Source organism: Coturnix japonica, chromosome Z (genome assembly GCF_054131305.1).
Source record: "Coturnix japonica strain WE chromosome Z, WE-NBRP24, whole genome shotgun sequence".
In the NCBI taxonomy this organism is placed as follows: domain Eukaryota; kingdom Metazoa; phylum Chordata; class Aves; order Galliformes; family Phasianidae; genus Coturnix; species Coturnix japonica.
In genome coordinates, this window is record NC_140702.1 from 27,644,321 (window position 1) to 27,658,895 (window position 14,575).

Here is a 14,575-nt window from a genome sequence, read left to right on the forward strand (position 1 = left end):
GTAATATTTCCTAATGTTCAGCCTGAATCTCCCTTGCTGCAGCTTCAAACCATTCCCCATAGTCCAGTCACTAATGACATGAGAGGCAGACCCCCAGCTCACTACAACCTCCTTTCAGGAAGTTATAGAGAGCAATAAGGTCTCCCCTGAGCCTTCTCCAGGCTGAACATTCCCAGCTCTTTCAGCCTCTCCTCATATGGCCACATTGTGCTCCAGACCCCTCACCAGCTTGGTTGCCCAGCTCTGATCACATTCCAGGGCCTCCATGTCTTTCTGGCTGTGAGGGGCCCTCTCTGTGCTGGTGACCTCACAGAGCTCCAGGTGACACGGGCTGATGTCACAATGCGACGAGCTGCATCACAAGGGTAGCTTCCCTGGGGCAGTGGCAGTTTTGGCACTTCCCTGCAAGGGTTGGGTGCTGCTGCAGCACTGCTCAAGGGCTCTGTCCTTCTGTGGCCAGGGGTCAGGTCAGGGCAGCAAAGCTGCACTGCGCGAGCCTCACTGGTGCGTGGAGGAGCAGGGGCACCTTGCAGAGAATTGTTGGCTGAGGAGCCAAGGAGAAAATCCTTTGTTCTGAGCTGAGGGCTATCGGCAAGCAACATGGAAAGCTGCTGGACTGTGGCCGTCAGCTCAGAGCTGGCGTACACATTCCCAACACTCGTGGATCTCTCCGCCAAACGTAGGGCTTCCCGGACCCCTTCCCAAGGCATCGCATGGGGCTGTGAGCTGTGAAAACCGCAGCTCCTGCTCTCTATAGTTGGCTGTACATGGCTGGGGGCTGCTGTTGGAGCCCCACCCTAGGGTCCCGCTAGGCTCTGGGTGCTCTTTGCGTGTCCCATATCGATTGTGGTCTGGGTGAGGAGCTTGCCAAGCGTTTGTGAAGTGGCTGCCCAGGTGACTGACATGGCTTTTCTTCCCTTTGCAGAGATTGTGGCAATCTGGGATGCTGTATCAGATTTCATCCTGGAAAAGATGAAGCTGAACAAGGTGGGCTGGCATTCTGGTGTCCCTCACCCTGTAGAAGGGTTCAGTCCTTCCCACAGTGTGGGCCCAGCAGACCAATCCCTCCCTGAGCACTGCAGCAGCACACGGAGCCCAAGTAGGGGCCCAGAGCAGCTTGTTGGCCAACTGGGAGGGAAACCCAAGGCCAGAGCTGCCCTGAGCAACTTTTTGGCACACATGGGGGCTTCACTCTGCCCTGTGGTCAGAACCGGGAGAGCAAATGGAGAAATGGGTTATTTTCTTTCTGGCCCTTGGGAACGGGTCCCAGGCTTAACCCCTGAGCTGTAAATTCCCGGGCTCTTCTCTAGCCAGGAGATGCTGGGAAATACTGAGCGGAGCTGATTGTATCACAGGGATCACAGAGTTTTCCAAGGCTTTCCAGAGATCTGCATCTCACCCCCCTACCCTTTGGGATCAGGAAGGGCGGAGAGCAGTGACCCCATGCTCTTGATGTTCATGGCTTTTTCTGCCCATAAAGTGCATGCTCGTCAGCCTTGCTGTTGTTTCCCTGTTCAGGGAGTCGTGGTTCCAGGACTCGGGATCTTTGCTGCGGTCCAAGAGGAGTTCCACAGCAAAGAACTGGCGGTTCCAGTTAGAAGACCCGTCTTCGAGTTGGACATTGGGGTGATATGGCTGAAGGAGCTCCAGTCCCCCAACGACATCATCCCTGGTGAGAAGGCAGCAGCCATCGTCCCCCTCCCTGACCGTATCCAGCCAGGTGTGCTCTCCCTGCTCTTTGGAAATGGCTGGGAGCAGCTGAGAATTGTCTGCAAAGCTCGGGGTGCAGCGTGAGTTCCTCCAACAGGAACCACAGCCCGAGAGCTGTTTCTCCGAAGGACCTTTCCTCTGGGCTTTGGTGATGAATGTTGCATGGGAATGTGGCTTGCTGTGGCAGTGAGGATCTTCCTTCTCCTTGCAGATGATGTCAAGATTGAGCCGCTCAACTATCGGCAGCTCGGGGGCGCCATCGGCATCTCAATGCACAGGGTGAAGCGCTGCGTACAGGAGACCGTTCTCTTGTATTGGCACCTCCTGAAGAGCAAGGCTGACGTCTCCTTCTTCTTCAAAAACATTGGTGTCATGACATGCCGGGACAACTTCCTCTGCATGAGGTTTTTCCACAGCTGCATCGAAACGCTGGAGAGCAAATCCAGCATAATTGCAATGCTCCACAGTGTAAGTTGAGGAGGTTTCGAGGGTGCACCATCAGCTCACAAATGGCCAGCCTGGCTGTGGCAGGCCAGTCAAAGGCATTTCCCCATGCTTGCCCCCACGGCTTTCTCCACTGGGAAAGAGATTTCCTGGATCTCTGCCCCTGCAGAAAGCCTGGCAGTGCTCTTGCATGGCCCCAGTATTTTGCCATCCAGCTCCTTCAGAGCAGAACAAAGCTCTGATGTTCATGGAAGGGGCTTTGGCGTTGAGCAGCTTTCTCTCTTGGTATGGGAGCCAGGCTTGCTTCCTGTCAGCAAAAGCCATGACAAAATGGCCTTGGCAAGCCTCCAGCAGGTCTGTGTCCCTTTGCAGAGAACTTGGCCAAAACATTACGCTGACGTGGGGCCAGAGACCATCGCTGATGGGATCCACATGTTCCCGAGGTGAGTGCATTTCCTCTGCAGCACTTGGCCGGCCAGGAGACAGGCTTTCTTCCCAACTCCTCCTTTGGAACGTGCCGTGCTGGGTCTCCGTGCTCAGCAGCCAGTCGGGGAGAAATCCTGGCAAGTGTGGCTCCCGCTTCACTCCTGCTGCCTTTTGGCTGTTTGTGTCTTCTCCCGGAGTGATGGGGATTCATGGCCGCATTCCTGGTGCCCAACCTGTCCCGATTCCCATCAGAGAGAAAGGACTGCACGTGGAGAGGAAATTGAGCTACGTGTGCTGGTCTGGCACGGCCAGGAAGGAAAAGGGTGCCAGGCTTTGCTCAACCCATAGATAAATACCACCGACCAGCTGCGGGGGGTAGCAGGCCATCTTTCTTCAAGGGCTGTCATTCTTTGTTTCCAGGTTTCAACTGACCGTGAAAATGAGCAGAGAAGAGGCTGCTGCTTATGGAGCACGGAAGATGAGTAGAGGTGAGGGAACGGGTCCCAGCTGCAAGGAGACGGACGCTGTCCCATGCATGGTGACTGCATTGTGGTTCTCATGCTTTGCCTGTGGGGCTGCTCTGAAAAGATTCTTCCTTTTTTGGTTGTAGTGGGCCCTGGTGGCAGGCTGCTGCGGAGGCAGAAGTCAGTTCTCCCACCCATGCTGTTGTTCTTCGAGTCAGACTCAAGGCAGCAAGATGTGGCCAAGAAGCCTTCTGCCAGGTGAGAGCCTTGGGCGAAAAGAAGGAGACGCGTGCGCTCGTGGGGGAGCGGCCTCTCCTTTAAACATGCCAGCTTGGGGCACACAGAAAGGCTTCTGACACACGTGTGTCCCAGGGAGAGCCGTTCTCTCCAGGGATGGCAAGCGTGCAGCATGATTGCCAGAGGCAGGCACACCAGCTTCATGTCCCACCCTGGTCCCAGATGGTCCCTGGTCCCTGCGGGATCTGAACAGTGATCCCTGTTGATGGCAGAAGCTCTTCTCCCTTCTGGGGTCTCTCCACATTGCACCAGAGCCCATCTTTATGGCTGTGGGAGACTGGGGGGAGACCAAGGTGCCCTGGTCTCATGCAGACTCCTCTTGTGTCTGTTTGCAGCGTGCTCCCACCATGTGCAGGCAGCTCCCACGGGACAAAGAAAGCAGGGCAGAAGGAAGCGTTGACTGCTGCCCAGACTCGCGATGCGCTCCCTGCGACTGACGACAATAAAAGAGTGCTGCAGGTACTGTGCTGCTTGAGACTGCACAAATGATAGAATCATAGAGCCATAGAAAAGCTGGGCTTGGAAGGGACAGTTCAGATCAGCGAGTTGCAATCCCCTGCTGCAGGCAGGGACACCTGTCTCTAGACCAGGTAGCTGTAAGCCCAGCCTGGCCTGGAGCGCTTCCACTGGCAGAGGCGAGGAGCAGGGGCGTGGAGCTGAAGGAAGGCCCCAGGGGCTGAGGCTGATCCTGTATGCTGCCGTGTTTCTGCAGGAGCTCCGGGAAGCGTCTGCATCACGGATTACAGAAGACAGCATGAGGAGATTGAGGCCCATGTACCGGAATGAAATAGAGAAGGAACGGGCAAAACGGGCGGCTTGCGATGTGTGGAGTGCTGAGAAGGACCAGCACACGCAGCAGGTACCATCAGGGATCAACCCTGTTGACAGCAGCTGCCATCCTCTGGGCCAGGGTGCGAGCTCAGCAGGGCTCAGGGGCACCAACTGGCACGGCAGGGGCTGGCCTGCTCCTCCCTGGGAGGAGAGCCCGTGGTCTGGCAGGGCTGAATCTTCTGCTTGCCAGGGCCTGCGTCAGGGCCCTTGACAGAGGGGCTCTGGCAAACAGCCCTGTGCTCCCAGCCAGTGTGCTGACACTGTCTCCTCTTTGCAGCGCTTTGCCAGGGTAAGCGTGCATGTTCCGCATCCTCCAGCCCAGCCCAAGGGACAACAAGTGAGGAGGAGGTGGAGGAAGGATGTGGAAGCTGTGCCAGGAGATAGATTGGGAGCATCGACCAAGCTGGTACTGCATGCTAAGTAAGTGTGTGCGGACTCTGTTGGTCGCCTGTGACAATGCTTTAGCTTGGGGACAGGCACAGCCCAGGCCAAAAACTGCTGGCGGGATGCAAGGCTGGGACCCAGGGCAGCACGGGGGTGTGGGGCAGGGCGAGGGGAGAGGCAGAGGGATGACTTTCTCCTCCTGTTGCAGCCTCCTTCCCCCACGAGCGGCTCAGGTGCTGCAAAAGTTGGAGCCGCACATCCATCGACAAGAGTCTTTTGCGGGCAGAGCGGAAAGAAACCGTAAGAAGCTGGAGCTGAAGCGGCAGCTCCCCTGGTAAGCTCCATAGGCAGCAGATCCTGAGAGTCGGGCTGGAGCCCGGCCTGCACTACTTCCCTGCACTCAGCCCCTAACGCTCTGTGCACTGTTCTTTTCACCTCCCCAGTGCTCGATGCTTGCGTCACTCCAAAGGGGAAGGTGCTGGCAACAGTGATGACCACAGTGGAGCTCCTGGCACGGGGGCTGGGAAGATGTCCAGCCTTCCACCTCTAAATGGAAAACCATAAAGCAAACGCTCATAGAATGGCCTGGGTAGAAAAGGACCTTGCAGATCATCCAGTTTCAACCCCCCTGCTATGTGCAGGGTCACCACACCAGGCTGCCCAGAGCCACATCCAACCTGCATTGAATGCCTCCAGCGCTGGGGCATCTACCACCTCTCAGTAGACTTTTCCAGCGTATTACCATCCTCCCTGTGAAGAACTAATATCTAACTAAATTCAACCCCCCTTTCACAGTTTAAGCCCAGTCCCCCTTGTCCTATCACTACACACCCACCCTCATTTACAGCCATTCCCTGTCCAGTTTATAACCTCCCTTCAAGAACTGGAAGGCCACAATGAGGTCTCCCCGGAGCTTTCTCCTTTCTAAAGTAAACAAGCCCCAGTTCCCTCCACCTTCCATCAAAGGAGAGGTGCTCCAGCCCACCCATCATCTTAGTGGCCTCCTCTGTATTCCATCCAAGAGCTCTGCATCTTTCTTGTACTGGGGCCCTAGACCTGGACGCAGTAATCCCAATATAAATAGAATTGGCATTATTTCCAATCTATCAGTGTGCTGGTGTCGTGTCTGTCCCCACAACCTAACGTCAGGAAGCTCAAGCTGTGCTTTTAGAGAGAAACTGGGGTAGCAATGAGAGCTGTCCACAAGGCCCGGTAGGCCCACGCTCTCCAAGAGAGCATCTGAAAGGCCCTCCTGGAAGTGGATGCTCCTGGAAGTGGATGCTCCTGGACACAAGTGAGATGAAGAGGTGATCCAGGACAGCCAGCATGGCTTCACCAAGAGCTGATCATGCCTGACCCATCTGGTGGCCTTCTACGAGGGGAGTGACGGCACTGGTGGTCCAAGGAGGGCCACCTGATGTCATCTGCCTGGACTTGTGCTATGCCTTTGGCACAGTCCCGCAGCTTCTCCTTCTCTCTCAATTGGAGAGAGATGGATTTCAAGCATGGAGTGTTCAGTGGCTAGAGAACTGGCTGATGGTGGAAGCCAGAGTTGTCAGCGACTCCACATCCAGGGGGAGGTCGGTTACCAGCGGTGTCCCCCACGAGTCCATCTGGGGAGCAGTGCTCTGTCATCTTTATCAACAACATGGGCTGTGGGACTGAGAGCAACCTCAGCAAGTTTGCTGATGATGCTTAGCTGAATGATGCAGTAAAGACAGTAGGAGAAAAGCTCCATCCAGATGGACCTGGGTGGGCTTAGTCTGAGCAAGGCTAACTCCCACAGCCTTTCTTCTTGGGAGAGGTACTGCAGCCCTTAGATCATCTTTATGTCCCTCCTTTGGACTCATTCCAATAGTTCCACATCTCTCTTGTGGCAGGGACACCAAGCCTTGGTTGCAGCGCTCCAAATGGGGCCTCATGAGGGCAGAGTAGAAGGGGAACAATTCTTTCTCTCATTCTGCTGACCACTAGTCTTTTGATGCAGCCCCAGAATACTATTGGCTTCTGGGCTGCAAATCCATGGTGTTAAAAGCTGTATTAATCTTTTAATCCACAAAACCCCCAAGTTCCGTTTGTTTGTTCTCAATGAGTTCTTCTCCCAGTCTATACAAATATTTGGGATTCCCCTAGCCAAAGTGCAACATTTTGCAATTGGCCAATTTTAGTTTAGTCAAGTTCTCAAGCTTGCTCAGGTCCCTTAGGATGGCACCCTCTCCTACTGTAACTACTGAACCACTCAGCCTCACATCACCTGCAAACTTGACCTCACTATGTGTGTCATTGTTAAAGATGTCGAAGAGCAGAAATTTGACCAAGGCACATGCCTGGGAGAAACCACTCATCACCAGCATCCACCTGAACAGAGAGTCAATGGCCACAATCTTCTAGATGTGATTACCCAAACAGTGAAGAAAATAAGGTTATCAGTAGTAGGCATCACAGATTCACCAAGGAGAAATCATGTTTGACCAATCTGAAGGGAGAGCAGTTGTTTTCCTTGACTTCGGAAAAGCTTTGTCACTTTCTCCCGTAACATCTTTGGGGATGCTGGGAGATGTGGGGTACACAGGTGTAAAGTGGAGTAAAATGAGAACTCCCTGACTTATATTCTGAAGACCATAATATAACAGTCTGATAGTGATAGGAAAGTGGGGAATGATTTTAAAGTTAAACAGGTAAGATTTAGATTAGATTTCAGGTGGAAGTTCTTTACTCAAAGGGCAATGAAGCACTGGCACAGGCTGCTAGAGAAGGTTTGGATACACCATCCCTGGAGATATTCAAGGCTAGGTTGGATGCGACTCTGGGCAGCCTGATCTAGTGAGTGGCAGCCCTGCCCATGGTAATGGGTTGGAATTGGGCGGTCTTTTTGGTCCTTTCTAAGCCAATCCATTCTATGATTTTTTTGATTCTATGATTGCATAAAGGATTATTTCACTAATTTCTCCTGATTTTCGTTGGGAATTAGAATACATACTTAGCATTTTTGATTCAATCAAATTAAATAAATCACATATTTTCTTTTAGTTGTGTTTGGCGGCATAACTATGCAACAAAGGAAGTGTTGTCTGATATTCTGCCAAAGCATTCTCCTACATTTTTTTTTTTTGTTTGTTTGCTTGTTTCATGGTAATTGCAGGAGTAAGAATCAAAATGATGGTAATCTAAAACTTTACCACTTTGAAAAGCTTGGGACATGCAATTAGCAATTGTGTATGCAAAGTGTTATTTAATTAAGTGTTATTTACAGTCATATATCCTTGTCAAGTTACAAATCTTCTAATCTTAATTTCTCTCCTAGACTGTTCATTCTTATTATCAAGCTTTGCTGTATTTCACTAAGTCCCATCTCCCAATAAAACATCCAGTTGAATTAAAGCCACCACAGTGGGAACCCACTGCTTCCCTTGGCAGGGAAGGAGAGTCTTGTCTTTCATTGATGGAATCTGAGCTGCCAATAACATAAAAGAGAGTAAGAGAAAAAGAGAGAAACTGAAAATTATGGTAAGGATTTTGAATAGCTTCATCATTCAGTATGCAATTTACTGTGAATTTAAGGTGGAAGCTATTAGTATACCATTTTGCAAGTGAAAATTTTATCTGAAAGAATGTATTTAGGGAAAGGTTGGAAGAAATAGAAGTATGCTGGCCATGACTGCAGCTCAACTGTTCCATGACTGAGACATTGTACTGTATCTCATTAGCTGCCAAGCTGCAAGAGGGGATTATTCTGAAAAATTAAACTATTTTCAGCACTTTCAAACTTTCATATGTGGAAATTTATTAAATAGGGAAATAAATACATTGAATATGGAAAGAGAGAAATTCTGTTAAATTCTTCTCAGCCCTGCAGCATTTGTGTGCAGCCTGTGCTAAGCCTGCAAAGGAACTATAAATTTCTGCATTCTTCATGTGAATCTGTATTTAATCCAAGCTAATATCAGAGCTACCTGTCATAAATCTACTTGCAAACACCTGTAGAAACAGTGAAGGTGACTTTCTCTACAAAAATAAATAAATTAATTTAAAAAAAAAAAAAGTAAATAAAAATAAGGCAATATTGGATTCATTTATTCAAGGAGTTATAAACTGTAGAAGTTTGACACAAGATTTTGTGAAATGTCAGTTCAAAGTAAAAATCATTGTGTGATGAAAATAGCTCTTCAGGCTTCAGTGAGAACCTGTTGTTTAGACTGTTAGCTACTTCTGGGTTTGAAACCATAACGGAAGATCAAAAAATATCAAAAATGGTAAACAAAACTGCAAGCTGATGTTTCAGTGTAGTCTGGAAGAAGTACAAAAACTAATGCAGACAGCTTGTGAAATTGTTTTCCTTTAAAACTGAATAGCTGTCAAAAATATCTCACAGATCGACCAGAGAATACGTGGTGCATTTCTTTTTATCTTTCATAACAAATAATAAAAATTCTAATAGATTCTTTGCAAGAGATTAAAAGTAATTTTCTTAGCATGGCACAGGCACTGTACTGTTCTTAGAGAATGTTTCATCAATTATATTCATAGTTACAACTCTGAGAAGTTGCAGAAAATAATCATTTTTAAGAAATCCTTTTGTGCCAGGCACACTATCTGTTGCAACACTGTCACATGATCCAGCGAAGCTTGCCAAATGTCATCCAGAAGAGCATTTATCACAAGGCAAACAAATGTCTCCTCAGGTCACTTTAAAATAGAATGCTACTATTTGAGCTGAGCTACAAATTCTGTTCTCTGTAGTAACTTAGGATAATTTTATTCAGAGATCCGAATGTATCCTTCTAGGTCAACTGGTCTTTTAGCACCAATTGAAGCAACTCCACACTTTGAGGAGACTGATGCCTGTTTATGTTTAAGGGGGAAGTGCTTCTTTTTATTTCTTTACAGATTATGTTAAAATCAGTATTTTAAGATCAGTAGAAAGCACTGAATACATCCAAAGCACCCTGCCAAATGGGGGAAACCTGAATCACCAACAGTTAAATATCCTGCAGTTTATATTGCAGCAAACTGGCCTTTGTCTCTGAGATGATCATAACTGTAATCTGTAAATCTCAAAGCCCAAGTACCAGAGACTAGAGACTCTCCTAAGACCTCTGAGGTTTATTTCACTTCCAAATGCTGAAAGCAACCCTGTTCAGCAAGGAAAATCACCAGCAATAGGTCTGGGATTGAAAGCACACTCCCCAGGAAGGGTTGTAAAAAAAAAAAATAAAAAATAAAAAAATTGGTTTCTGTACAGATAATGCAGATATGATTTTTAACTGTGTTTGGAAGGGAAAGTGCGTGTTTTTTTGAAAGGTGATTTCAAGGAGAACAGATGAGATAGGATCTTGGAAGTTGGTAGCAAGGCTGGAACCAAAAATACCAAAGAAGTGGTGGTTTCTGCTCACTTCCAGCTCGCTGTGATATAGGTTGGTTTGCTTAGCAATAGGGATTAGTACAAGAACCAGTGTATTAGTTTAGCAAAAGGGATCCATAAGAAATAGTTCTAAAATGTTAATTTTCAGCTTTAGAGGGTCATCATCCACGGAGCACGTCTTTTCCCAGACCAAGTTTGAGACATCTCTCTTTCCCTTCATCCAGGCTGCTTTTATCAAATCAGATGGTTTTAGTGCTTTTTTTCACATTTGCAGAGACAGTTTAAATAGGAAAGTTAAAAAAATCTTCAAAACAATGGGCAGTATTATCGATATTATTATTGCTTTCACACTTAAAAATTGTATTGAAGACTTCCTAGGGATCTGCGTAGTAGCTGAGAATTGAATTTTTATTTATTTATTACAGTCCTATTCATTCAGAAATCTTAGCTAAGAACACGGTATTTTCAATTTACTCCTAAATGCAGATGGAGCTTTGTGCCTTGACATTCTACAAAACTTTTTTGTTTAAGTAAAAAATAAAAATGCTTGGAAAATTTGCTAAACATTTTAAGTAAAACCTGTAACTTTTAGTCAAGTAATTATTTATTTAAAAGCGCTAATTTTAGTGCTGTAAAGCCACATAAGATCCTAAGGATACTGAAGTTTTACTGCTTTGATTACAGTCTCAAAATACAAGAAGGCCCAACAAAAAGAAAAATCAAAAAAAAAAATTGGCTGTGGACTCCTCAGAGATAACTACTTCAGCATTTTCATCACAAAGCTGCAGTGAATGTGTAAACTGACTATGTGATATATAAAGTGTTTTCAGATGATCAAAGAGACCATCTGACGCCATAGGAAAAGAATCACAAAGAATTAAAAGCTATCCCTAGGAAGCATAATGAATGTGTTCTAGGAAACTAGCACTTCATCGCATATCATGTTTTTCCAGAGAAAGATGATTGACGCCATGCATGCATAATAAATTCTGTAGTAGAGACTCTTTCAAAGGTCAGGAGAATACGGATGATCATCCAGCCCTTCCCTCCTGCCCTCGTGACTTCCATCCAAAAAAGCTAAGAAAACTGAGTGAGAGAAAATATCAGTCAGTGAATTAATTAATGAAAAAGGGAAAAAAAAAGAAAAGAAAAGAAAAAAAACCCGCTTCATTTTAATTAGAAATGTGTCTCATTTTATTTAAACCCTTGCATAAGAACTGAAAGTGAGAAATTTCAACTAGAAAAAGAACTTTAAATTTATCCACAAGAAGCAGCATTCTTCGGTGATAAGATTCATATAGTCATATAAGGAAAAAATCAGTAACAAAATGGATATTGTTTTTTGATGCTTAGACAGTGAGTTTGCAAGATAAATATATGTGTGTTTTTTGTTGTTGTTGTTGTGGTGGTGGTGGTTTTTTTTTCCCCTCAAGGGAAATAAAATGCTGTTCGGAAATTCAGCTTACCTTCTACAGGCTTTGTGCGTCACTTCACTTATCAGAGTGAGAGAGAAGATTCTTTGTTATACCCAGAGTGAGACTGAGACATAAGCAAGTTCAAATGTCATCCAATCAGTTTATCATCAATTAAAGGGAAGGAGAAGTGGGAGGCTGGCATTTTTTACAAATTAAGGCAATGGCAAAGGAAGGCGCAATAGGAAGGACAGGAAAACAGCAAGAATTATGTAAAGCAGTGATAGCAACTACAAAGGATCTAGCAGTATCCTGTTGCGTGAAATTCCAACAGCCCAAGGCCAATGCCAGCATAAGGGTGCAGGGGGAGGAGATGGCAAAATGGCTGGCTCTGTCCCTTCCGGTCACACATGTGAACTGCATTCCCATGGCTGACTCAGAGCTTTCCTCAGGTGATCTGTCAGTGGTTCAGGCCATGACTCAACAGTTCCCATACACTCTGGATGGCTTCCCTTCCCTCCAGTGTATTGACTGCACCACTCAGCTTGGTGTCATCTGCAAACATGCTGAGGGTGTGCTCAATGCCATTGTCTATGCCATTGATAACGCTGTTGAAGAGCACCGGTCCCAGGACTGACCTGTGGGGGACTAGTCTTTGGATGAAAGGTTTCTTGGACTTGTCCAGCACTTGCCTGGAGTTGTACATCTGTTGAAGTTGTCCAACAATAAGCTTCCAGACAAAGGTTCAAAAATAGTCTTTTACACTTTGATAGCTCTCCAGATTCACCAGATAAAGACTTAAATATTAGTTAGTTCAATTAGTGCAAACTTACATTTAAAGCAGGAGGACTCCATAAAAATAAAGCTAGAAATTGTATTTCTTTATATGTTTTGGGTAGTCTAAGTTTCCAAGAAAGTATTTGCATCAAGGTTAGAATTCTGCAAATACTTTTGATGTCATCAGTTAATGCATATATATATATACATATACACTGTAAAGTAGGAAATAATGTTGAAGGGACATAAAAATAAATCATGAGGGGGAAGAAGCCTTACACAGATTTAAAATGCTGTCACTGTTCAAATTCTCCAGCAACAGATCAGTTGGTCACAAGGTGGGAGCTCTTTCACACAGTGTTTATTTAGCTAAGATAAGAAAAATAAATAGTAAGAAAAGTAACTGTGTCTAAGCTCTGTGGAAGTGCAAAGCCTGAGAGCATTTGCAATTCTGATCATCTGACTGAGTAGAACCTTTCTGTCACTGGAAGGATCTTTTTCTTGTAGCAGAAAGCTCATATGAATGTGACTGCCATGTGGCCCAGGTGTGTACAGATAAGGGAGGGGAGATACAGAATAACAGAAAGCAGGACCAAGTCAAACCCGTCACCAGACAGGCACCCTGCAAAGTGTATTACTATCTTTCTCTTTCTTTCTTCCGAGCAGATATTGTTGAGAAACCAGATATTGATGAGAAAGAAGAGATTAATGTCTGCAAAAGAGTGTCACAGCAGCTCCTGGGTGCAGGAAGAGGAGAAGGTGTTGCAGTGTGCATGAGATGGCCAAGTGAGACTATCTCAGATCTGTACTGACTGATGCTTATTCATAAGCAGCTGTCAACTTGCTTTTCAGATGTTACAGAACACCAGCATGAAATCTTTTTTTTTTTACCTCTAGCTAAGCCAGAGAGCTCTGCATTTTGTTCTGTTTTCTGTCATCTTTGATTTGTGTAATTGTTTTCACACAGTTTCTTAAAAAGTAAAGAAAGCAGCAATTTCTGGAAGATCCAATATTAAGCTACAACTGTGAAAGGTACATCCTTACTTTGTAAAGAAATAGTGCATTAGTTAAATGGATGTGGAAAGAGCTCTTTGCAAAAAAATAAAAATAAAACATTTACAAATGCAACAAAATTAGGCAAAGCATTTTCAGATCATCTCCCCACAGCCATTTCTATTCATTTCTGCCTGTATACAAGAATTCTCCCAAGTCACACACATTGAGAGGAGGCAAAACAATGCATCCTTTCAGATGGAAAACAAAGTGAAAAGGTACCAATAATGCCTAGTTTGTACATACATTCTACTGTGGGAGTGTCCATGGGCTGTGGCTCTTCCAGGCCTCATCCCCTGATGCCCTGTGGATTCTTCCATGACTGCATGGGGAAATCTGCTTTGCTCAGTGCTTACAGACTGCAGGGGGATATTCTGCTCCTCCATGGGTCCTCCCTGGACTGCAGAGAGCTTCTGCTCTGTGTCTGGAACTCCTCCTGTCCTTCTGCATTGACCTGGGTGTCTGCAGGAATGCTTCTCTCACACTTTTTCTCAGTAGCTGCTGTACAGTACTTGTTCCATTTCTTAAATCGTACCTCATAGAGGCAAAACCAGTGCCACTAAGGGGCTCAGCTCTGGCCAGCAGAAGTTACTTTTTGAACTTCTAGGTTGGAAGAGAGGAAGCTTCTATGCTCTTTTCACAAGTGCCTCTCTTGCAACATGCTATACCCAGCTACAAAAGCCTTGCCACAGAAGCCCAGTACAGACACAATTTCATGTCAGTTTTCAAAAGAAAACGATAAATGTTTTTAAACAAATTCAGCTATTGGGAAAGCCTGAAATGGAACAAATAACAGCACAAAAGCAAGCTCTGTACCCTAGAGGGAAGGATTTTCTTTTTCTTTTATGTGTTCAGCATTATTAGAAAGCATGAAAAATTGAGAGTTTCTGTACTAAGTGCCATTTGTCAAGGCCATGCAACCTTCCCAGAGGCACATACTTCCAACGACTTCATGAGAGCAGTTTGAGTCTGGTTCACATGAGCTGCTGTATCATGTTAACTGAGATTTACTGTACGAACATTTCATCAACAATATACAAAAATCTTTTTTTCCTGGCTGGTAAAAATTGCAGTGAAGACTAACAAGAGAAGGGCTTATGATTACATAGATCTACCAACAGTAACTGGACATTTCAAATGTTTTTCAACTGTGTTGTTGTGTATGCCCTGACAAGATTTAAGACCCTCTTTTAATAGATTATTGTTTCTGTATTAGAAGTAAAGTTTTCAAAGTTTCAAACCAAAGTAATTTATAATTCCCTCAACAAAAAAATTGACACTTCTATACATTTATTTTAATGTGATTAAAGAGGAATTAGTTAGTTATGAATGCCTTATATTCATAGCTCTGCAGATCTTATTTAAATATGTTGTTATATATTTTCAATGTCTCTTCCTACAGAAAATGTATGAAT

General features: G+C 45.7%; 1 protein-coding gene across 1 annotated transcript; it reads left to right on the plus strand.

The window, feature by feature from the left end:
* The first annotated feature begins 904 nt into the window (after nt 1-904).
* On the plus strand, nt 905-8,591 carry LOC146753833 (uncharacterized). The gene is made up of 11 exons (XM_085528467.1): nt 905-987; nt 1,519-1,672; nt 1,922-2,178; nt 2,527-2,597; nt 3,001-3,068; nt 3,191-3,302; nt 3,677-3,800; nt 4,054-4,200; nt 4,450-4,592; nt 4,765-4,890; nt 5,000-8,591. Exons 1-11 carry the CDS (start codon nt 973-975, stop codon nt 5,118-5,120), a joined length of 1,338 nt encoding a protein of 445 aa, XP_085384593.1. The 5' UTR covers nt 905-972; the 3' UTR covers nt 5,121-8,591.
* The last annotated feature ends 5,984 nt before the right edge of the window (nt 8,592-14,575 follow it).